Source organism: Nycticebus coucang, chromosome 7, assembly GCF_027406575.1.
Source record: "Nycticebus coucang isolate mNycCou1 chromosome 7, mNycCou1.pri, whole genome shotgun sequence".
In the NCBI taxonomy this organism is placed as follows: Eukaryota; Metazoa; Chordata; class Mammalia; order Primates; family Lorisidae; genus Nycticebus; species Nycticebus coucang.
Window position 1 is genome coordinate 12,538,910 of NC_069786.1, and position 25,865 is coordinate 12,564,774.

Below are 25,865 nucleotides of genomic sequence, written 5' to 3' on the forward strand. Positions count from 1 at the left end.
TATTTTTATCTGCTTTATCAAATCTTTGCTAGTAAAAATTAAAATTTTGCTTTATACTGTGTTTGTTCATCAAACCATCTGTACAAATGTCACAGGCAGCGTCTGTGGCTCAAAGGAGTAGGGCGCTGGCCCCATATGCCGAAGGTGGCACGTTCAAACCCAGCTCCGGCCAAAAACTGCAAAAAAATAAAAATTAAAAAAAAAGGTCATGGCTGTGCATGAGTCGGAAGGACTAGTCAAATAGAATAGGTTTGCAAAAATTGGATATTAGTCATTTTCAAGCTATTCTCCTGCTTGGTTCAGCTGGCCTCTGATTGGCCCCGTTTCAAATTTCTGACATTGGTCTCCTTGAACTCTGTCCATTGGTTCATTCATCTAACAGCAAATGATTTAATCAGCCTTCTGGCTTCAAGGCCTCTGCACCCTCAAACTACCACACAGGTTCTGACACTGAGGCAGCATTAACCAATTATCTATGTGGTTTAGAATAGACAGTTTCTCATCTTTCCACTTACTGGAACTTCATGTGCTATATACGTATGATTAGTGTGTTTTTAGAGATCAAAATAATGATTGTGCAACAGGATTTATATTTTGATCTTAATTTTTATTTTCAAAAGTACTCAGTTTTCTACTCATGCTTTCTTTCTGTGTACATTTATCTGGTGTCCTCTTTGTCCTCAAAGTCAACCTTTTTTTTTTTTTATTTTACATTTGTCAGTGAATTCATTGTTGAATAAGCCAATGATATGATTGCATATTTCTACTTAGACTCTGCAATTATTTCGTTAAGCAGTATATTCTGATGATGCTGAGTAGAGATTACATTTCGGGGTGCGAGGTCTGCATGGAGGGGACTTCAGCATATGGGAGACGGAGCTGGAAAGTAGCTTCCTCTGGATCATGTGCTCATTCCTTTATTGTCAGCTAATCATTGCCACAGACTTTCCAAACAAAATCTGGCTCATCCCACCAGTCATTTTTGGCTAAAGTTAATCAAAACCTCTTTTATTCTTATTATTCTGTTATCAACTCTCAGAAACACTTGCAGAAGTTAATTCCAATTCTCAGTACAAATTCAGTTCACTGAGTAGCTGTTGACATCTTCCTTTCTGTAAGGCATGATTCCAGGCCCTGTGGTGGAATTAAGGATAAGTCATACACTGTTTCTTCTCCCTAGAAAAGTAGGGCCAGTCACTACACACAAACCTGTCCTCCAACAGATTGAGGGAAGGCAAAGTACGGTAAGAACAATACGGAGACAGACTGTGCTATGCAAACAAAGGAGGAGGCGGGATTTTGGAAATAACTGTGGAAAGTAATCACGAAATTGGAGTTTAAGGGATGGCAGAATTTTGAAGCATACATTGAGTAATATAGCATTACAGAAAAATATGTGAACGAAACCATAGAGGATGATAGGAAGGATCCCCACCTTCCACCCCAGCTCACAAAACAAAAAGTTGTTTGATGACACCCACAGCAATGACTAAAAGAATTGGAAACCATAGAGTTTTAAGTTATAAATAAAATAAGCAAGGTAAGTTGGAATCATGTAATAAGATCTTTGAATGCTGGGCTGAATAGAGAGAGAGTTACTGAAAGATTTTTAATTGAAAAATAATAATCATAGCCGGGCATTGTGGCGGGTGCCTGTAGTCCCAGCTACTTGGGAGGCTGAGGCAAGAGAATCTCTTAAGCCCAGGAGTTGGAGGTTGCTCTGAGCTGTGTGAGGTCACGGCACTCTACCGAGGGCCATAAAGTGAGACTCTGTCTCTACAAAAAAATAATAATAATCATCATCATCATCATCATCCTTCGGAAGATATCACTGACAAGCACTTAGAGGGCAGAGGATAGATTCAGGAAGATTTTTTAGCTTTTGATTAGAGGTGATGGAAGCCAAAAAAATGCAGCGTAACTGTTACAGGCAGGGGACCCCAGTGCCCCAAGCCAGCGCTCTGTGAACAGCAGCAGGGCCAGCTCACTTGTCTCCTTCAAGGTTTTGTTCAAAGATCCATCTCGGTGGTACCCTAACCAGTCCATCTAGAATTGCAATGTCTTGTCTCTATCCTGAATTCCCAAACCCATTATCCTGATCTATTTTTGTTCCCATAGCCTGTGTCACCTTCTTCCTCTGCCATTCACTCACTTGTCATGTTTTTAGCTTATGGTTTGTGTCTCCTGCTAGAATGCAAGCTCCTTGAGGACAGGAATCTTTGTCCTCTTCATCGACATAGTTCAAGCACTTAAAGGGGTGCCTGATACACAATAGGCGCTGAACAAATTTATGTTGAATATTTTGGAATATCCCCCTGAAAAAAGTTTCCCAAAGGCACAGATAATGTTTTATTCATTTTTTAATATGTAATTCCAAGCGGTATAGTTGAAACAGAATAGAGTCAACAAATGCATAGTATTTTATTTAGATAAAAATGCTCTTCCCAAATTTGATTCTGCCCATTATCTTAGCTGACAATCCAACTTCTTTCTTTCCTTCCTTTTCTTGTTTCCCTTGACACATGTGTACCCCTCACTGATCTTAGTGGCCAGTGAAAGCAGGCATTAGATTGCAAAGTTTCACTCACAGTCTCAGTGTCCTGGATGACAAGGTCCATTTAGTAACCTGCTGGATTTACTGTTGTCACAGGTGGGCTGCAACTGGGTGAATCCCTGGAGAAAGCTTGCTTTGATGTTAAATGCATGAGGTCCCAGAATCTGCCACTCTCTTTTCCTTTGATCTTCTTTTTCTGTCTGGTATTTGCTTGTCTCTTTTTTTATCTTTGATGTTCCTTCCATGGCACTGAGTCCGTTCCACCTTTGCTGGCTTTTGATCAAACCCTGTTTTAAGTTGGAATCTTCCTGCTCCGAAGACTCCACTTTGTATCTGAGTTGAATTTCTGTCACTTTTGAAGTTTCTTGTTTGTAAATATTTGTCTCACTTTGGTTCTGACAGTCCACTCCAATGGAAAGGGTATGAACAAGGCTCCAAACTGCTGTCTCCAACCTTAACAACTCGCACCGATGGGTGTTTTCTGAAAAAAATGCTCATGGCCCTTCAGGAGGAAAAGTCCATCACTGGCCTTGGGGACACTGGTAAAGAGATGATGAATTTCATTATTTCGTAATTATGAACTTCATTTCATTGTTATTAGGAATCCAGAGTTCCTAATTTTTCTGGTTAAATCTCTTGATTTTTAAGTACTGGCCTCAATTCAAATCATTAGACATGAAAGAAAAAAAAAAAGAAAAGAGTATATAGGCCACATAAGACAGTGGCAATCCAAATCTTGTCCAGGCTCACATTTTTATGGAGCTTCTGATTTACTGTGTGTGGCTGGATTAGTGACTTAACGTGTCTCATGTCTGGAACTTGTGGCCTCTGTAACTTTACCATGTTCAATGTGCACTCCATGTCTTATTTTTCCCCTACTTTGGAGTCACATGTTGAAGGGAGGCAATTGGTTAAATTTTAACCAAGTTTGCCTTCTCTTTATTACTTCTATAATGTATTCTTTCACAAGATTCCAGTATAACTGTATTTCTATACCATAATTATTCTATTTCTTTATTGCCAGAGAAAAAGAATGAATAATATCATATCCAGAAAGAGCCCTATATTGACCAAGAGGCCAGCATTGGCCTCCACAGTTCTCCTTGTGTACAGAGAACCTGCACCCCCTTGCCTCACTCTTGCCCTGGTCTGGTCACTCATGCCCACCCCATGACCTGGTCTCCACCCACCCCCACCAGTCACTCTGGCTTTGGCTGCTGACTCAACCCCACCCATTGCGCCTATGCTCCACCTGGCTTTGGCCTTTCTAGTGTAACCCCTGGGGCTCTCTCAGACAGGTTTTGTTTGGGTCAGATTATTTTTTTGTATTGAGCACCATGCTGATAACTTACTTTCACTATTTTTACTCTAAACTTGGAGTTAGACACTATTAATTACTTCCTTTGACAGCTGGAAAGGAACAGAATAACAAGATGACATACAGCAGTTTATCAGCTTATCTCAGCCTCAAACCCTTGAGGCAGAGGAACTGGAATTACAAGTCTTTCAGTCCAGAGTCTCTTCACTTGACCGTTGCCTGTAGCAGCTCCCTCTGGCTTCTTCTATTTCTGATTCTATTGGGTAACCTCCTCCATGAATCAGGCCCCAGGATGGAATAACCAACTTGTCATAGTTAGACTGCAGAATTCCCCTTTTTAAAACTGAAAGCTGATCACTCTCACTCCTGGGCAACTTGGCACGCTTTGCCCCATGTCTCAGCCAAAGCGAGCAAACTGGCCTATGCTATTTGCAAGCCTGCTGCAGCCCCTGAAGAGGAGGAAAGGAGAGGTGGTGTACAGTGGTAACAGTAGAAGCATCAATATTTTTTTAACAGTATAAACCAGCTGATCTATTTTCAATTCAACCCTATGTTTTCAATATTCTCTCAGACTTTGCACTAGGGGCTATACTAAGGGATTTACAAAAATTTTCATAAAAATGGAAATAAAAGATAAAAATAAAAAAAACATAAATTTTGTTTCTCAAAATAAGTTCCATGTAGTTCAAGACACTTTTGTGAGCAAACATACCAGCCATTTAGTCCCTGTCTAAGGAACTGAGGTTCCTGGGAATCTTACCATTTCAATGCAGATTTTTTACAGTATTAACTGAAAAAAAAAAATGAGTATCGTTTATATATTTTTTTTAAGATTAAAAAGCAAAAATACATCAGAAAGAGTCACATAACAGGCTAGAGGTCTGATAGACACTCTGACAAAGTTACTTGTGTTTCACAAGAGAAATGAGAAGGAAGATTGTTGTGATAAAGAAGGACTCTCTGGTGATGTTTTCCTGAATATTTTCTGCTCAAGCTTTGACTAATTTTCCTAGTTCTGAAGAAATGCTTCAGGACCTTGATCTCATTTGTTTGAAATTTCCTTTGAAAACTGCTCTTGTTAAAAGCTGATCTGGCTATAATGGTTTCAGGGCCCACTGAGTGGAGAGTTTGCTAACCTTTAATTTTCAGCTGAGCCAGTTGAGATGTCTATGGTGTTGGCTATTATTTGAGCTGTAACTCATAGGTTCCCTTCGAAAGGCATGAGCAAGATTGATGTTTTCCTCACTAATCAATGTGGATGACCTGCCACTATAGTCTTCATCATCAACATTATCCCACCCTTCTTAAAATGAGTCATCCATTTGTAAACTTCTCATTTCTTCCAAACATTGTCTTCATACACTTTTCATAAAGCATCAGTGATTTCACCTTTCTTCCACTCAAGCTTCACAATAAATTTGTTGTTTATCCATACGTCAGTGGTAGCAGAATTCATGTTGCTTTCATAGAGTTTGTTACTTCTTAGTGCCTCAAAATAGATTCCTTTCTGACATGAGTTTACTGTGGTGCAAAAAACTTGACATTCATACACAGCTTTTTTTCAAAATATGCAACTTCCATGAAGATTTTGAAGGCACTTTGCATTCAGGACATAGTTTTATGACTGTTTTTATACCATTGTTGTTCTTGGTCCAAATCTCATTGACTGCTAGGCCTATGATTCTTTTCTCGAAGTAGGATTTTTCTTTCATAGATTCACAGACATCAGGTGATGACACAGCCCAGTTGAACCAACATATAATTTTTTTTTTTTTTTGGCCTGAATGAATTTACACTACTTTTATCTTAGATTCTTTAGGCAATGGGTTAAATCATGCACGTTTCAGTGTTTAAGCAAAGAGCTCAGTGGAAATCCTAACTTCAGTATCCCCCCTTCACCCAGCTCAGAGGGGCCTCTGCCACAGATCTGGAATCCTGGAGGGTCCCCCCAGTGGCCGTCCTCCAGTCACTTTTTGCCTCGAAAAGTGAGATGCCTCTAAGCTGAGCGGAGATGGCTATACGAAGCTGCGGCCACCCTTCTAGACCATGATCTCGCCACACAGCCCTCTGAGAGTTTCCTGCCTCAACAACTGGGAAACCCCACTGAGTGTTTGAACTCTTTTCTTCCCTCATCTGTCTACCCTAGAGTGGCCAAGGGGCAGCTGTTTGCAGTATGAACAGCGTGGGCATGTGGGATGTGACTGTGAAGATATATCTATCATGGGAGGGGAGTAGAACATATTTTATTCAATAGTTCCTTAGCTTGATTTGTAACTTTTTAAATATTTAGATTCTCATGGTGTGTGCCATTCCATTTGTACTCTTGCCTCAGGCCCTACTAATGTCCAAGTGGGGCCTGGCTAACTTTTTATCATTTTATTGATGATTATAATAATTTAGTAATAGTAATGAGTAGAGCAATTTAGCCCAAATTTAGCCAGTCTCCAAATGTCTTATTAGCCACTTCCATTAAAAGAAGCAGACTAATTAAAACCTACTCTCTTCCCCCCAGTAGATAATAAGAAGATACGGCAACATTTGCTCTTTTATTTCATGCTAATAATAACGTTTTTTTAAAATAATACTAGTATTAAAATGGTCCCTCCATCATATTTGGAATGATTAATTTACTTTTAATACCCACAAATGGAGACTTTATATATCATTTCGCTAATATGAAACTTGAAAATATATAAAATTAGCCATTCCACAAGTCACAGCAATCTTAAATTTAAAAATTAGAAGTAAAGATGGTACTAAATAATATGATTTCAAGTCTTGTATGTAAGCAGGGGTCAGAATAAGCCCCACAGTCTGTGCTTATATCTCCAGAGATTGATTCTCTCTGCACCAGAAAAAAAGCCCAGTCACCAGATGGATCTCTGGTCAAATGGACACATAGACCTGGGCTCAAATTCTGCTTCTATTACTTGGTGGCTGCTGGGGAATAGGGATTGTAGTATTCTTTAATCTTTCCATATCTTGCTTTTGTATTTGTGATATAAGATATTTTAACTTCCTTCACAGGGTTGCTTTGCCAGTTAAAAAAATCACAAAATTCAACAGGTAATAGAAGCTTTCTTTCTTTCTATTTTTTTCCTTCTTACTTCCCTTTACCTCTATTCATTTCCTTTTTATTTTATTTTTTGCAGTTTATTTTTCTCTATTTAGGCTTTCTGGCCCACATAGCCTGCTTTAGACTTGCAGCTGAATTTCTAACTGAATTTCCAAAGAAAAATGATCAATAACAATTATACTCTCACATAATCTGGAAAACAGTTTCCTTAATGATCTGTAGTAATTTGGAACACCAAATAAAAAGTTTCATTATGTCTTCCCAGTCCTTTGTGTTTGAATTGCAAGAAAGGTGTCCACCAAGAAATGCCAAGCAAAAGTTAGGGCAGCAGCAAAGGTAACCTCTGAGCATGGAGAAATTGTGAGAAACTTCTACAGGGATGTGTGTGGAGAGTGTGGACAGATATTGTACATAATTCACAGAAAGAAAATATTTTCATTTATTCACCAAATGTCTATTGAGTACATTCTATATATTCCAGACATAATTTTATAGAAATGAATGAAAGTAAAGAAGAAAATTCAACCTTTATGATGAATTTAAATTCTATGTGTGGGGTAGGGATGATGAGTAAATAATTAAAAAAATAAGTAAATCTAATTATAAAGTGTTAAGTGTTAAAAACCTATAGATTAGATCCCAGGGTAGTGGCTCATGCCTGTAATCATAACACTCTGCGAAGCTCCGGCTGGAGAATTGCTGAAACTCAGGAGTTCAAGACCAGCCTGAGCAAGAGTGAGAACCCATCTCTCTGAAAAATAGAAAAATTAGCTGGGTGTGGTAGTGCATGCCTGTACTCTCAGCTACTGAGGAGGTTGAGCCCAGGAGTTTGAGGTTGCTGTGAGCTAGGATAACGCCATGGACCTCTAACCTGGGTAGCAGAATGAGACTCTGTCTCAAAAACAAACAAAATATCTATAAATTAGAGCATGCCATTTTAGTAGTGAGCTTAAGAACTGCCTTTTAAATCATACGCTTTTTCTATTGCCTCAGTTTCTTCAAATAATTTTTTGCATGTTACGTGACATTCAGAAAGTTTAAAGAGAGCATACAGTAAAACGTAAGTTTGCTCTCCTCTTTTATCCCAACCTCTGAGATTTTATATCACCTGTTGCTTTAGAATATGTCCAGAAATTTCTACATCTGCATGTGTTTACAAGTTTCTATGTTCCTTTCTGTTTTTTAAACACAGAAACTGTTTACACTAGCCTGTACATTTGTTTTCCTTTTCATTTAACAATTTTTATTGGAGACAGTTCTGTAACAAGCCATCCAGGGCAGCCTCTTTTTTTGTGATGAGGGCATTGCAGTTCTGTATGTGATTGTGAAACGCTTCCACACAAAGTAAGCCCAAGGCCAAGGCCCGACTAATCAACTGATAAAAATAAAGGAGTCATTTTCAAATTCAGACAGTATTTGACTTGCACAGGCAGCAAAGGACAGAACAACCAAACTACAGCTGCCGTGGTTCTCACCTCACACCACCAAAAAGGACAACACCTCCCCAGAATGGATCAGATGAGCACAACATGAGCTGTGGAATTCCCACTGCTGAGGACCCGTTTCTAGATAGTAGATAAACCATTTTCTATGATGCTGCTCTGTTCAGAAGAGCAGAGGAGAAAGCAGAACACCCCATGCCTTGTCAGAATCTTGGAGGTGACGAGGAACATGATGGCCTCCCAAGGAGTGGGAGAGGCCTCCGAGCAGCTCCTTCAGGGCTCCACCCTCAGCCTCCAGGGCTTCCTGCCCAGCTCAGGCTGGCTGTGGTGAGAGTCTTCAGCTTTGTGGTCTCTCCGGATACATGCAAGGCACAGTGGCAGAGTTGTTTCCATGCAGGGCTCATCACGTTTTTTAGTCAAGTCCTTGTGTTGGATTTTGGAGTAATTTCTAATCTTTATTAGTCTTAGCATATACTCCTTAGCTTACATTTACTAGTAACTTCAGGATAAATGACTATAAACAGAATTAAGTTGAAGAGCATTCGTTTCCACTTTCAAATAGCATTACCTTTTCTTTGATATTATATTAATTACAGTGCCATCAACAATACATAAAATGGTCTAGTTCCTTTATGTATATGCCAGTATGATTTACTATAAAGTATTAATCTTAGAAATCTAATTTTAAAATGTCATAGCTTGAATTGGCATTCTTTTCTTTTTTATTAGTGAAGTTGAACATATTTTCATATACATGAAGGCCATTTATGTTTTTCATGTTCTTTACCTATTTTTCCATTGGATTATGTGTTTTTTGAAAAATTATGGAAATGTTTTATTTATTAATAAAATTATGATTTTTGAAGTACTTTTTCAAGTTAGATGGTGGATGGCAATGTCATTACATCTATTTTTTGGTGGAAGATCATGGTATATAAAAATTTTTTAATAGACAAAATTTTTTGTATATTTTATTTCCAGGTTTCTGGGATTAAAATACTACACTTAAAAAACTTTCCAGTATGCTTAGATTACAAAAATATTATCTCAATTGTTAAAAAGCATCCATAAAACTGATTTTTGAAAATAGGTGGACCCATATGTCTTTTAAATATTTAAGGACTTCAATTTCATCTAGTTTCTTGGATTTGTTTTTGTTTTTCTAATTAAGAACTTGTATTAAAACATATTTTTTTCTATTTTGTAAAGTATCTTTTCAGTATCCATGAAGCAACATTGTGCAACTCAGATGTGTTTTAAAACATATTGTTATCAGTGTGGCTGTTTATGAAATGGCGTGTAAAACAGGATCATCGATGACTCTTAAAGAGAAAAGACTTCTTGGATTGCAAGGATCTCAGACAAGGACTAAGGTCCTAAAAATATGTCTTTACTAAAGCACTTCTCCTCCAGGATAGGCGTGAAATGAATGCTGTAGTCTTCTTACAGCATTTGCAGAAGTCAGATAGGTTAAGTGATGTCAACTAGAAAGGCATCTCCAAGAGAAGGGAAGACTCTACATTCCTTCTGCTGCTTATTTTTTTGACAGCAGATTCTGTGAGCCCTTGTCTATGGCTGCCTTCTGGGCTGGAGGGGAAGCAGATGACTCCATACGTTCTAGGGCAGAAAGTTTCATACAAGTTGTCTCATAGAAAGTCATCGTTTGATTAATATCCTTAGGGTGGTCTAAGGTAAGAAATGAAAGCTACCAGAATTTCTTGCCAAATATTATGACAATATGGCAAAATGTGAAAGGAAACGTAGGTTTGCACAATATAGTCAGCCCTGACGGAACATTGCATAGGATACAGCAGTGCATGTCAGATCAGTACACGCTCTAAGCATGGTTCATTAGAATACCGGGAGCTCAGTCATCCTTCTGGCTGGTGGCATTCAGGCTTCATACGTGCACATACAGGCCCATGGCAGAGAGCAAATCAGCAGCCTAGATACTACAATGCTGGGATAAAATAGACCTAGATTTAGGTATCTTGTTTCCCTCCGTTCCTTCCAACAGGAATGCCAATTTTGCTTCTGGGTTCCTAATAACAGAAGTTTTTATTTCCCAGGCTTATCCAATTGTTAGTGGTAAGGTGGTGATTAGAACACAAGTCTCCTGCCCAGTGTTCTCCCCTCTCCACACAGCCTTTCTGGTCCCCCTCCAGGCTGGGGACACCTGTCTTGACACAGCACTTGTGTCTGTGGTGCAGCCCGGGTCTCACACTGCTGTTAGTTCAATCCGTCATCTTTTATGATCATTGGATTAAACTGGCTGCACAATCTGCAAAAGGTTTGAATTCCCTGAAACAGAGCTTGCTTCAGAAGAGCACTTCAAGCTGTTTCCTTCCTGGGGAGCATTTGTTATAAAGCACCAAGACACTGACGCCTGCCCTGAAGAAATAAGTTCCAACCTTGTCAATTGAGTGACATCACTGGATTTCTTTCCCTAAATGCTGATGAACTTCACTACAGTGTCACTCAGCTCTGACCTCACCCGGCTTCTACACACCAGAAACCACAGACAGGCAGACCGACGCCTGCAGACAGAAGTTAAATCTGGCAAGAGTGTGAATTTTAGAACCATCTCCTTGGACATCAGAAGGAAAAGAATGCAGTCGCGATGATAAGACTTAAGGATGATTTTATGGGTTTTTCTTGCTGTTGTCTTCAAATTCATAACAGGTGCCTCTTTTCTTAGAGGTATTTCCAGTTTTGTGTGTGCCCTTCATTTTGTCAATCAATTGAACAAGTTGACAAAGGTGAGAGATTGATATTCAGATTTCCAGTATTTGACAACTCAAAAGAAATTTACCTGTATTCTGAGTCAAGAATGACAAAGCCTTTTTGAAGTTAATGAGTGGCATATTTTATCCACAGTATACTAAACCAAGGTTAAGATCAAAGGATCTTTCTTACTCTCATGACAGTTGATTGAAAAAAAATAAAGCAGCTCCTGATTTTTCAATTATTCATCTCCACTTCCACTGTTAATGATTGAGATCGCCTTCTAGCTGGCTGTCCAGGCTGAGACACAGACACACACACACCAGCATACGCACCTGTATGTGTGTTGAATTATTTCACTCAGAAACAATCAGTAGCACACAATTTATGGATAATAATAAAAATACAATAATCTTTATCACAAATTCCATGTAACTGATTGATTCTTATAAAATGTTCTTGCTGATTTTTTTAGTTGAACTTCTTTTTCCTATAGGTCACACACAGTCTCGATCTGATACGCTTTTTTTATTTATTTCTTTTACAAGCCTTAAAAATGTAGAACTTACTCTTAACTTACAAGCTGTAAAAAAACAGGCTTCAAGGGTTGCATTCGTAGCTCAGTGGGCAGGTCATGTACTCCGAGGCTGGCGGGTTCGACCCCAGCCCGGGCCAGCTAAAAACAACAATGACAACTACAACAACAGCAAAATAGCCAGGCGTTGTGGTGGGTGCCTGTAGTCCCAGCTACTTCGAAGGCTGAGGCAAGAGAATCGCTTAAACCCAAGAGTTTGAGGTTGCTGTGAACTGTGATGCCACTGCACTCCACCAAGGACGACAGAGTGAGACTCTGTCTCAAAAAAAAAAAAAAAAAACCAGGCTTCAAGCCAGGTAGGTAGTTTGATGACCTTTGATCCACCAGGGAATCTCAACCTGTGGGTCATAACCTCTTTGGGGGTCAACCAACCCTTTCACAGGGGTTGACTAAACACATCCTGCATATCAGATATTTACATTACGATTCATCACAGTAGCAAAATTACAGTTGTGAAGTAGCAACGAAAATAATTTTATGAATGGGGGTCACCCCAACATGAGGAAATAAACTATTAAAGGGTCCTGGCATTAGGAAGGTTGAGGACCCCTGGTCTAGACAATCCACAAACCTTGCTTTGTGGTGTTTGTCAGTCTCTCTAGTGTGAATTCTTCCACAGTGGTGGATTTCAAGCTATCAGAGAGAGGTCACTGAACACGAGATTGAGAAAAGGTGATGCTGTCACAGCCCAACAAAGAGCATTCCCACAACGCAGATAGAAGAGTCATAAAAATCCTTGGGAGCATGCACAGGTCAATGACAGGTAGATGGCTAAGCGTGTAGATATAATAAAGTAAAATAATTAGGAATCAATGAATTTACGAACTATTACAATATTTAACTGCATTATTAATTTTTAATAATGGCTGTGTTTATCAGCCAGCTCGCAGAAGTTTTGAAAATCTAACATTTGGCCCTCATGAATCGATACAAGCTGACTCCAACACTCCACTGTAGCCCTATTATTCTAAACTCAATAAATACTGAGGGCTGTTTGGCATTGCACGCTCTGTGCCCTGGCTCGCCTCTCTGACCTTCTGCTTCCGGCTAACCCTACTTTCCTTTCAAGGCACAGCAACTTCTCCTGCTGGATATCTTCTGCCATTTTTCTAGGTTGAGCCAAGCACCCTCTGCCCTGTATAAATATGTAATTATAATTATACATAAGTACCATACAAACATTAGATGAATAGATAATGTTTCTGCCATATTTCTAGATTGAGCCAAGTGCCCTCTCCCCTCTATAAATACATAATTATGATTACATATAATTATGATATATACATTATATAAGAGTATAATTGTGTAAATATAAAATTTCTCTCTTCTAAGGCCTCAGAGCTCAGGACTTCACATCACTATAGCTTTCACCTTCTTCTTCTGCAGTGGCTTGTTTAGGACTGTAAACTTCCTCAACTCCGAGGGTCTCTGCCTCAGCCATCTCTGTATGTTTATTGCCCAACACAGAGCCTGGTATACAGTAGGGGCATAGTACACTTCTTCATCTGAACTGCTGGCACAGATGGCTCACTCTTGGTGGCCAGTTTTCAGGGCTGGATGCAACCTTCTTTCAATTGCAGAAATCGTTCATTTCCTGCAGCCTGTTCTGCAGAGGGGATGTTAAAGACCAACGCCTACAGTGCTCATAGTGCAGATTTTGGTTTCCTAGATTTTTTTTTTCTATAATTTCTATATCTTCCATGGCATCAGATAATTGAAGTCATTTTTTAAAAAAGAGAATGAGGCCATGCAAGGTGGCTCATGCCTGTAATCCTAGCACTCTGGGAGGCTGAGGCAGGTGGATTGCCTGAGCTCACAGGTTTGAGACCAGCCTGAGCCAGAGCGAGACTTCGTTTCTAAGAATAGTGGGGCATTCTGTCAGGCACCTGTAGGCCCAGCTACTTGGGAAGCTGAGACAAAGGGATCACTTGAGCCCAAGAGTTTGACCTCTCTGTGAGTTGTGATGCCACGGCACTCTACCTAGGGCAACAAAGTGAGACTTACGCAAAAAATAAATAAATAAAAATATAAAAAAAAAATAAATAATTTGAGTTCTCTATAGATCCTAGTTATCAAGCTTTTGTCTGATTGAAAATATGCAAATGTCCTTTCCCATTGTGTAGGTTGTCTCTTTGCTTTGGTTATTGTCTCCTTAGCTATACAGAAGCTTTTCAGTTTAATGAAGTCCCATTTGTTTATTTTTGTTGTTGTTGCAATTGCCATGGCAGTCTTCTTCATGAAGTCTTTCCCCAGGCCAATATCTTCCAGTGTTTTTCCTATGCTTTCTTTGAGGATTTTTATTGTTTCATGCCTTAAATTTAAGTCCTTTATCCATCTTGAATCAATTTTTGTGAGTGGGGAAAGGTGTGGGTCCAGTTTCAGTCTTTTCTCGTGGATGTGGAGAGAAGGGAACACTTTTACACTGCTGGTGGGACTGCAAACTAGTACAACTTTTCTGGAAGGAAGTATGGAGAAACCTCAAAGCACTCAAGCTAGACTTCCCATTTGATCCTGCAATCCCATTACTGGGCATCTACCCAGAAGGAAAAAAATCCTTTTATCATAAGGACACTTGTACTAGACTGTTTATTGCAGCTCAATTTACAATCGCCAAAATGTGGAAACAGCCTAAATGCCCACCAACCCAGGAATGGATTAACAAGCTGTGGTATATGTATACCATGGAATACTATTCAGCCATTAAAAAAAATGGAGACTTTACATCCTTCGTATTAACCTGGATGGACGTGGAAGACATTATTCTTAGTAAAGCATCACGAGAATGGAGAAGCATGAATCCTATGTACTCAATTTTGATATGAGGACAATTAATGACAATTATGGTTATGGGGGGGGAAGCAGAAAGAGGGAAGGAGAGAGGGGGTGGGGCCTTGGTGTGTGTCACACTTTATGGGGGCAAGATATGATTGCAAGAGGGACTTTACCTAACAATTGCAATCAGTGTAACCTGGATTATTGTACCCTCAATGAATCCCCAACAATAAAAAAAAAAAAATTAAATAAAAAGAGAATTACTGCATGCAACCAAAAGGAAAGCTACGAGTAGGAACAAATGAAAAATGCAAAGGAGAGCTGCAGACTTTCAAATGCACACAGCTAGCCAACACCTCCTGGACTCCCTGCACGCCCCCAACCATGGCTCTAGCCCCTCACTGCTCAGGTTCTCTCCCTGGACGTCCCCCTGGTGTACCATCTGCATCTGTGGAGGGCAGGTGAGTCCCAGGGTGAGATACCTCATTGCTCCACAACTTCTCCACGAGCTTTGTTTACTGACTTTCCTGCTGCTGTTCAGCAAGTGTGGGGGGATGAGCGGGACAGTCCACCCACCTCATAGTCAATGTCCAAGGCATCCGCCTCACCCGTGGTCCGGAAGTGCTGTGTGTGTCTGTCCACCGTGAAGTTCACCTGCTTGCCGACTCGCTCCATGAGGACCGAATGCCACTGCTGGTCATCCAAGAGGCTGCCCAAGGTGGCTGAGGGTGGACTGCTGCCCAGCCGAGCTTTGCTGTCATCTGTGAAAAGGGGAAAGAAGCAGGTTGGCATCTGTGTCCAAGGGCAGGTTATGGCACTAGACTATTCTGCAAGCGAGGCCAAGCCTCTCTACCCTGAAGGTAAAGAAGGAAGTCTTTGTAACTGTGCTGGGCTCGGGAGCCTGGGAGAGAACAGCAGACCTTGTACAGGGATTCTAGGGCCAAATTTTAGTTCCCTTGATACGCCTACCCCCTTCCAGACATGAAGCAGTATGTTTGCAAATAATTAAAGGAAATATATAGCCTAAGGACTGTATGACTAAGATTGAAAATAGAGGTTTTCACTTTTAGAAATAATGCACATTCTTCCATTTGCCTGGCTCTTGGTGGGGAAGGCAGGTCCTGAGCTGTGCTTGGGAGGAGGGTAAGGCTGTAATACATGATGGGAACACAGTGGGTACAATAAGTTAGAACAACCTGTGGACAAAGACAAAGGTGAAGGAAGAGTCCTTTAACGGCCACTATTGAGCACCTACTGTATGCACAGCCTATGAAAATGTAACCAACTGGTGAAGGAGCTCAGGAAAGGTCATCCCAAATTATGACTATCTAGTCTAAAGAATATCTTGAATTAAGGCCCTTAGAAATGAAATGGTCCCTGGAAGGGGCTTTCCCTCTATCTGCAGAAACCAGACTGACCTGATCAGAAGATCAAAGGGGGCAATCAACTTCCCTTCCCCTCACTTTTATTTATTTATTTATTTATTTATTTATTTATTTTATTATTTTTTTCTTTCCCTTTTATCTCAAAGGGAGGAGATAGTGTAGGAAAGAAGACCTAGAATGCCAGAAGACCTGGCCCAAATCATTTACAGCATAATGCCTGTCTCTCAGGTCAAGTTACAGGTCACTTGTGTCCCCATCCATTCATTCTCTGCAGCAACCATTTAATGTACTTATACTTCACAATTTTTCCTCTCCCCTGTAAAAGGCAGGTATAAAAATACCTGGGATACTGGATATCACAATATCCAGTTGGGATATGGAGTGATCACTCTTGTGATTTTCCGCAGATGCATGGTATTTGGAAATAAACATTTCTCTTATTAATCTGACTTAATTCTGAGTGAATCTTTTAGCTAACTTTTAGGAGGAAAGGGGCACGTTTTCTCTCACCCCACTGGTCAACATATAGAGGTGGTGACCATAGGCAACTAGGCCTCTGGTTCTGATATGTACATGTGGTGCATTTCCGGTCTATGAAAATCAGGTCACCTTAAGGATGTGATCAATGTAGGGAGGTGGTCAACTGGGGAGGTTCCAATGTAGTTTATGTATGGAGTCCCTTCTTAACTAAAGCTACATGCCTCTCTCCTCTCCTAGGACGTGTCTGTCCCGGCACAGCAGCGACAGCCTGTTCAGTGGGAGACAAGCTGGCAGGTGCTGCCACTTCCTCTGTAGGCTGCCAACTCCCACTGTCACTGTGGCCCCAGTCACTCTTCCTGTCCCGGAATAGCTCTTTGTTACTTCCATATGTGTGGAGGTGAGGGCATCAAACTTACTATAATTAGAAAGTGACAGCTGGTGAATTAATAGCTGACTTTATTTCATTGTTTTATTCATCGTTCCACAACTTTTCAATTCTCACCCTTTATTGGATTATGTTAATAATTAATGGGTTGTTTAAAATTTCTCTCTTCCTCCCTTCTTTCTTCCCTCCTTCCCCCACTCCCCTCTTGATTCAGGGCTCCCCCATTCAGAGCTGGACAGGGGCCCCTATTTTCTAGGCCTGGGCAAACAGGCCTTTCCAGACCACATTTTCAGGACTCAGGCAAGATCAGAGAAAAGCAACTTGACTGATATCTCATCTGGGTGGACCCCTCTGGAGGGAGAAACACACCCTGTGGCCTCACTTGGGCCAGAACTGTGAAGATCACATTCATTTGCTAATACTTTCATCTGCTAAGCAACAGGAGTAGGATGTTTTCTGCTGCCAGCTCCAGGCCAAGTGTGACATACATTCCCAGACCTCCCTGCTCCCAGGCAGTATGTGAACCCTTAGACAAACAGCCCATGGGGGTTTTCCCATTTAGCTTTCCCAACCTACTTATTGCCAGAGGGTCTGTTGCCCTTTCTTCCTTCTACATTCCTTTTTCTGTCAATAAATTCTGCCCTGTCACTAATCCTGTGTTCCGTGGGTTCACTCTTCCAATCTCCAGGACTAAAAGAACCTGACTCTCAGCAGAGAGAAATTCCAGCAACATCCTTTTTTTCTTTCCTTCCTTCCATGAAAAGGCATTATAATCTACCTGCACGGATCACAGTGACAGGCGATGTATAAAGGAGAAACTCTAAAGATACTCTGCCGGCACCAAAGGTTTCAACGTGGAGAAGTCTCATCCTAAGAGTGTGCCACCAGCACACACTATTAAGGCCTCCTTTCCCAGTGGGTGACATCTGACCAGAGCAGAAACATGGACACAGCCAGGAGGGGTATGTGGCAAGACTCGGAGGTGTAGGGGACCATGACCACGAGGTTTTGGGGCAGAGTGCTAGGGGCCTGGGGCCTGGCTCCTGGCATCAGGGGCTTTGTGCACTGGAAAACACAGTTTATATTTTATCTTTAAGGAACTGGAGCTTTTGACGAATTAGTAAAACGGAGGATACTAATTCAGATTACATTTAAGAAAGATTATGTTGGCAGTTGTCTGAGAATGTGATTCAAAGACAAGACTGGTTGTAAGGGTGGTGGTAATCCCAAATGGAGCGTGAGGGAGCCTAGGCAAACAGCACAGGAAGGATGGGGAACAACTGGGTGTTAGCACGAGGTGGCCTTTAGCTGAGAGAGGCAGAGCAAACCACCACCACCACTATGGTTCCCCACACCTCTTTTATTTATAGAATAAAATCTGTTCAAGAGCTAATATTGGGTGAAAGGAACTCAGTGTGTCTTAAAAACTTTGCTTCTGGGTAATGAGTCAGATCTATTCAATATTGGACTTATCACTTTGCCATTGAAACTCATCTCACTTTTTTCCCTTATAAAGAGAAAGACGAGGCTTGGTGCCCATAGCACAGTGGTTATGGCGCCAGCCACTACACCAAGACTGGAGGGTTCAAACCTGGCCTGGGCTAGCTAAATAACCATGACAATTACAACAACAACAACAGCAACATCAAACAGCCAGGCATTGTGGCCAGCGCCTGTACTCCGGCTGAGGCAAGAGAATCACTTAAGCCCAAGAGTGTGAGGTTGCTGTGAGCTGTGATGCCACAGCACTTACTGAGGGCAACATAGTGAGACTTTGTCTCAAAAAAAATAAATAAATAAGAGAGAGAGAGAAAGGCAAGAAAAAGAACAATGAACAAAAGATTAAATATCTGAAAACTTAAAGTCACTATATATCACAAAAAGAAGGAAAAAAATGGGAGAAAAAATCATTCCCTTTCCCCCCACTTATTGGCTCTGTGTATTAATATGTTTCCACATTAAAATTCCTGCTTCAAAACTTAATTATGGTAAGGTCAAATGGGTTATATTTTTTATTTAACTTTTTAAGTGCATCAACAAATCCTCCTTCCTGCCTCTGTTTGGTCACCTTCCAGTCCCCCACAGATGAGAACCATTGTTAAGGTCTGGCCTGCGCTTCCAGAAAAAAAAAAAAAAAATTAACCATATTCAAGTCAGGAGAGATACTTCTTTATTTCCCTTCAATTAATCTTTAGTGTGAAAATACAAAGCACATTTCTCTTTAACTTTCCATTTTTATTTAATCTATTCTCAAATTTTTCCTTTATTAAAATATAAAAAATTGTCCAATCCTTTTTATAGTTGTGCAGTATTCCCTGGCCTGATACCTGATATATATATATATATATACACACATATATATATATATATATACACACATATATATATATACACACACATATATATATATATACATATATATATAATATTACATTTGAACAATTTCCTATTGGTAGAATTTAGATTTTCTACCTACTTTAGATACTTAAAACTGCTGAAATACTTCTTGTTATTATACAGATGCCATCTTGCATAGGTGCCAGCCTAGCTGTGGGACACATTCTTAGATGAGGAATTGTTAGTCAAGGCTGTCACAATTGCAATTTTGATAAACACTACCAGCTAGTACTCTACTGAAGCTGTAACTATTTAAACTCCTGCTATAATTCATGAGCATGCCAACAAAATACGGTCTAGCTTTAAATTTTATCTGATAGGTGAAGAAGTTCTATTTCTGAGTGATTTTAATATGCATTTCTTTTAACATGAATGAGGTTGAAAATCTTTTCCTTTTCATTTCCTTTTCTGTAAACTGTCTTCTCTTATCTCTTGTTTATTTTTTTGTATCAGTTTTCTTACCAATTTGTATTTACCTCATTTCTTGTCATGTGAATTTTGGCAGTCACTTTTTTTTGCCATTCTTTGTTTTTTCAATGTTGGGTTTCTGTTTTTGTTGGTTTGTTTGTTGAGTTCATTCATGATTGACAAATTTATTATTTCTTTTTCTTTCATGGCTTTGTATTGTAGATTAAAAGATGCTTCTCATTCTGAGATCGTTGAAGAATTTGCTCCCTTTTTTTGCTACTTCATTTCATTTAGAATTTAGTCTAGTGTATGGTAGGAGATACAATTCTACCTTTACCTTATATGTATTTTGAGATGACTACCTGATTGTCTCAAATCTTCTATTTTCAAATCATTGAGTAATTTTATTTAAGGAAATAGGATATGTAATCTTCAAATGTGAGGAGACACACCACCTAATTAGATGAGACGTTTTGTTAAATTGGTTACATCCAGGTTCTCTCAGCACATTGACTAGAATCTTCAGATGCTGAAATTCCCAGTAGGAAATTTCCAAGGTGGTTGTTGTTCAACATACCGTGTTGCATCCACTGCCTCCAGCAATCAGCACCACCCTCTCAGTGGGCCTGAATGCTTGGACACGAGGAAGCAGAGCCAGGACTGGTACCCCAATGATACTCCCCTCCCCTCGGGGTCTGAAGTCAGCCCTTCCTCTCCTGTTTGTTCCTCTCAGAAAGTTTGTTACTGTGGCTCCATCCAACAATTCTCCTCCTCACAACTTTAAGACTTTAGGGGAATAAAACTATATCTTCTTAAAAAAATAGTGACTACCTCTCACTACATTTAATGAACCCATAAACTTAATTAAAACACTTGTATCATTTTATGTAAATAGCTCATGAAACTTTTATGAATACCTAAAGCAATTTGTTGACCTTTCCTCAAAAATGGATTAACATTGCTCCGTGTTCACAATGCTCATTTGCTTAGCCAATATGTTTATTTCCTGAAGATAATGCAGAGTTAAATCCCACCAATCTTTTGTAAAAACATACTTCAATAGGAAGAACTTACTGTTCATAGCTATTTATCACATAACCCACTTTTTGAAAATATATTCTAAAAAAATCTTAAATGTGATAAAAATGTTTTTTTCAATGGATAATGGTGATTTAAAAATTGGAGATAACGTCAAATAATTTGGAAAGAGAAAAAAACAACTTGAGTACACTTAGGTAGACTCAACAGCTAAAACATTAGTAGCCATCAAAATGGTATTTATAAAATACTTAATATCTTTTTTAAAGTGTACTTGGTAGTGAGTGCCTTTTTGATAAAATAAAAAGTAACATTTAATAAATCAAATATTCAGTTATTTATGCTACACTAATTTAAAATACATAAGAAATGAAAAAATACAGGTTAAGCACAACTCTGGAAATGGCACAGATAAAAACTATGTGAAGGAAAACTCGAGAATACATTTACTGCAATCTTCATTTTTTAAAGTCTTTCTCCTGTATTTTGTTTTATTTTATTTTTTTAAAGAGATAATTTCTCTCTCAGTCACCTACACTAGCATGGTAGTGTAGTTATGGCTCAATCATAGCTCTCTGCAGCCTGGGAACTCCTGAACTCAAGAGATCCTCCTGCCTCAGCCCCCAGAGTGCTGAGATTTACAGGCACGATACACAATGCCCCTGTGTTTTAGAATGAGTATAAACTATTTTTGATAATGAAAAAAATAAATAAACTTCATTAAAAACAGCATAGAGTGTTCCTGTAAAGCTATGTTATCAATGATGGGCAAAGTATTGAAGTGCTTCTAAATTACAAATTACTTTTCGATTAACCAAAAAAGGGCAAACACACATGAATTTCTTCCTCCCTTTCCCGTATTCTGTGTTGATACTCAGGTATCGGGATGAGCATAGAATATCTTTTCCAGTTATCCTAGTCCAGTAGCACCAGTATCTATTGTAGTTATTTTATGCTGACACTCAGGTATCTTATCTTGTATTGAAACAAGGTGAGTAAATCTTCATTTGACTGAACAATTGAGAAAACCGAATTTCTGTTATTCATCAAGAAAGCGGTTAGAATTGTATCTGTGAAGAAAAGAAAAGGATGGTAGTCCGAGGGAATGTGCTATCTTACCTAGAAATCTCCATTATTAGAAATCACAATAAAAACTTAATTCTCAAGAAATTATCTAACTCTTTATCTTGGAATATCTATTTCAAGCTTTATTTCAGTGGCACTTGTGGTTCAATTACAAGCTTTAACTAGTTTCTAATTTGTTCAGGCGAGATAAAACTTGAGCCATTGTGAAGGACAAAAGATAAATAAATAAAACTATGTAGAAGCTAACTTTTGAGCCAGGAACGTTTAAGGAAAGTAGCTTTTTTAATTACAAAAAAATGTGTTTTTCATGTGGTTTGAGGGACAGTTAAAATGAAACAGTATAACTGCTACCCAAGGCCCTAAAGAATATAATATTTTTAATAGAAATCTTGAAATGTTTGCAAAGCATTTCTAACTTTATCTTTTAATACTCCTACCCTTAACCTCAACATGCTGGGAATAAATCTGCCAATTCCTTTGCTCTTACTTAGAACTCAGATTTTCTGGTAAAAGGTGCACACTGCAGAGCTTTCGCCCAAACGCTTTGTTTGATGATATCTTATTCCTTGGTCTTATCTTAACAGTTCAAACACAGATGCCACTTTAACTTATACAATCTGTGAATTTCAGATAGCCTGAGGAAAGGAGGATGGAAACACTCTTGTTTGAGACTGTAATTCAGCAAAAAAGGCAGATTGGAAAGGGCTTGATTTACTTTTTGATAAGAGAGTTGGGAACTCCTGGGACATCCCCCACGCCTGCTCCACCTGATCTGCAGAATCGACCTTCTTACCTTTACTTTGTCGGATTACCAATATTGGTACTCACTTGTATTTGCAAAGCTTCTCACACAAGGTAAACATTTTATATATATCGTATCAATTAGTCCTGAACACAACCCAGCAAAAATGTCCGTTTCTAAGGAGCCCTGTGACTTGACTTAAGCAAGGACTCAAAGAATTAGGGTTATGATCCAGCTGTTGGACTCCCAAGTCACAAGGAAAAAATGATACTTCCCTTGGCCCCTCATTTCTCATGTTCCTACTCTCTGCATTCCACCTCTGACATGTATAAACTATATAGCTGAGTAGGAATGGAAGGTCTCAGAAAATAATGTGATGTGTTGGAAAGGAGAGAGCTATGGAAAAGGAAAATAGGGCAACACACTAATGGTGGAACGTGATGTAGAAAGAGAAGGAAAATTTCACCTGTAGGGTAGCCAGTGTCATAAATGGACCCCCTGCTACCTTCGTCCAGCAAGTGCAGGGCTGACAGACCTAAGTACTCAAGGGAGACGCCTTGAAGAATATAAGAAACTGACAAGAAGTAGAGTGATGTCAATGGACTTAGCCCTTGAACTAGAACAAATCTTTATGTATCTCTAACATGATAATTCATGTCTTTTTTTGTTAAAATGTTTCTAAATTTTATTGTGTAAAAAGATTCCTGAAATTCAGGAGTTGTTGCTCAATTATGGTCCCTCCTTGGGAGCCTGTGGCTCAGTGAGTAGGGCGCCGGACCCATATGCTGAGGGTGGCGGGTTCAAACCCAGCCCTAGCCAAACTGCAACAAAAAAATAGCCGGGTGTTGTGGCGGGTGCCTGTAGTCCCAGCTTCTTGGGAGGCTGAGGCAAGAGAATCGCGTAAGCCCAAGAGTTAGAGGTTGCTGTGAGCCGTGTGACCTCATGGCCCTCTACCCGAGGGCGGTACAGTGAGACTCTGTCTCTACAAAAAAAAAAAGAAAATACTACCTGAGTACATTTACATTATATTATCTTGATGATGCATTAGTTATTTTCTTTTTGATTATTATTATTAAACTAGAAGGTAGTTAGAAATAATTATTTCATTATGCTGGGAGCTTCTTGAAAGTAGGGATTGGTAAATCCCACTTTTAACCTAAGTGCCAAGTTTAAAGTCTGAATTGATATACTAATTTGGCCCATTCTTATGGAAGGAATGATAGAATTTGTAAGAAATGTGGTGTGCCTTCTCCCATGGACATTTTGTCTGAATATCTCTCTTCCTCCCATCTTCACAAAACGTCTCCAGTTAACTCAAAGTTAATCCTGGACTCTTCTGTCCCATCTTGATCTCTTCATTCACCACACGAATATTGATTTATTTTATCTTTTTTTTTTTTTTTTTAAGAGATGAGGTCTTGCTCTGGCTCAGGCTGGTCTCAAACCTGTGAGCTCAAGCAATCCACCTACCTTGACCTCCCAGAGTGCTAAGATTACAGGAGTGAGCCACTGTGCCTGGTCTGAAGATTGACTCCTTAATACTGAAATACATACTGAAATTACTCATAAATACACTTTTAACCTATCAAACAGGCAAAATTTTAAAGCTAGACCATATTTTTTGTTGGCAATCCTGTAGCAAAAATGTTCTCATGAAATTCTAGTTGGAATTTAAATAGACACATCTTTTACAGAGGAAAATTTGGCAATGTCTGTCAAAATTGCAAACACAAAAGCCATTGATGCGAAGATTCATAACATTCTAGTGATTAATGTCAGTACATTAGGGTAGAATTAGAAAGGCCCTAACGCCGGGTCTACAGCTTTGTGGCTATGTGACCTTGAGCAACTAACTAGGCATCACTGACCATTAGTTTTTTCATCTATAAATTAGTTTGGATATAGGTTGTAGGATTGCCCTGTGATTTAAATGGGTTATATATTTAAAATATTTAATTTAATGCCTGCTTATGAGCTCTCAAAACATGACAACTGAAAATAGTCTTCCACAGTACATAGTACAAGCCTAGAAACATGGTAAATATTCCATAATAGCCAGTGTGTGAACTGGCTATTAGAATTCCTGGATTTCAAAAGAACTGATGTTCATTTGATTCTTCAGAGGAGGTGAAGTACTTTCCCCACTGTCTCAGTGGGTTGATCATGTAGTACAGTGCTTTGGCATCTGAACCCTGCACTTGGCCTCCAAAGAACCTTCTTCCGTGCAGAGATGTTCATTCCACTCTAGGAGTTGCCCAGGTGTTCATACTGGGGATTGCGCAAACCTTCTGCCTCTGTTCAAAGGCTCTGGACTCCTGTAAGGATCGGTGACCTGCATGTACTATTGATGTTTTGTTTAGTTCTTACAGCAGTTCCCCAGTCACGTAATCTCTCCGCTCTTTGATTCTCTATCTGCAGGTGTGGGTTCAGACTGCTGTAATTCTACAGAAGACACAGATGACCACTGGCAATTTGAATCAGAGGTAGATAAAGTGGAAAGAGAACATATCTAACTCCCTTAAGGGGGTGAAAGAAGAATTCTCTTTCCCATTTAGTGGTTCTGGAATAAAAATCAGTGTTCTACCCTAAAAAAAAAAAAAGTAGGTAAACAGTCACCTAATAAAATTTCACCATAAAACTGATTCTGCCCAAGTCAGACATGGTGAAGATAACAAAATAATGTGAATCAGAGACTTATCAAAGAGGGTTACTTGAAAAGAACAGCAGTGCCGTTTTGTCCCCAAGCACCATTCTCAGCAGCTGGCTGTGGTGCTGAATCTTTGCTCTGAGCCTGAATTTCTGGATTGTAGAGTCACTGGTTAGATAAGGAACACACATTGCACACTGCCGTTGTCACTGAAGGAAACGCTAATGGAATGTTCGTGTCAGCTGGGGAGAGACAAACTAAAATTCCCTCCTTCCCTGGACCAGCACCATTCTTTGGCCCGTGAACTTGAATTCTCTCTTTTTTCCTCTCTTTCTTCCTTTCTCAGAGTGCTCACTGCCTTTTGCACTTGGCTGACCGTTCTTTCAAACAAGCTTGTGATAACATGAAAGGGGCAGAGCCCCTCTCCCTCTCTCCACTTACCGTGAGAGAAAGAGCAAATACAGACAGGTGAAGCAAGGCTGACAGTCGGTAGACCCCAACCCACAGAAGGAGGCCTGTGTCCGAAATGGGCAGGGGCAGGAGGACATTCTGTGCTACACTCATTGGCTCTGGGGCTCACTCTGAAACAGGCCAGCCAGGGCACTTACACTAAACAGAATTTCCCTTTAAAAACATATAAATCATAGAAATTCCCTGAAACTTACATTTTTCCCCCCTCACACATATAATACCCCTCCAAAATAACTTAGAGCGAATTAAATATTTCTCTTCTCTTTTTCCCCTGAAACTTGACTTTCACAGATATACCTTGCACAATAGATTGTGGTATTGCCTCTGTAACATGTGTATATTAAA

At 39.6% G+C, this 25,865-nt stretch overlaps 1 protein-coding gene across 1 annotated transcript in view; it reads right to left on the bottom strand.

Moving 5' to 3' along the window:
- Positions 1–25,865, bottom strand: part of CNTNAP5 (contactin associated protein family member 5) — an 869,192-nt gene that overhangs the window by 440,249 nt on the left and 403,078 nt on the right. Inside the window, exon 6 of the mRNA XM_053598220.1 lies at positions 15,058–15,242. Within this exon, the coding sequence (XP_053454195.1) occupies positions 15,058–15,242 (185 nt within the window). The remainder of the gene's footprint in view (positions 1–15,057; positions 15,243–25,865) is intronic.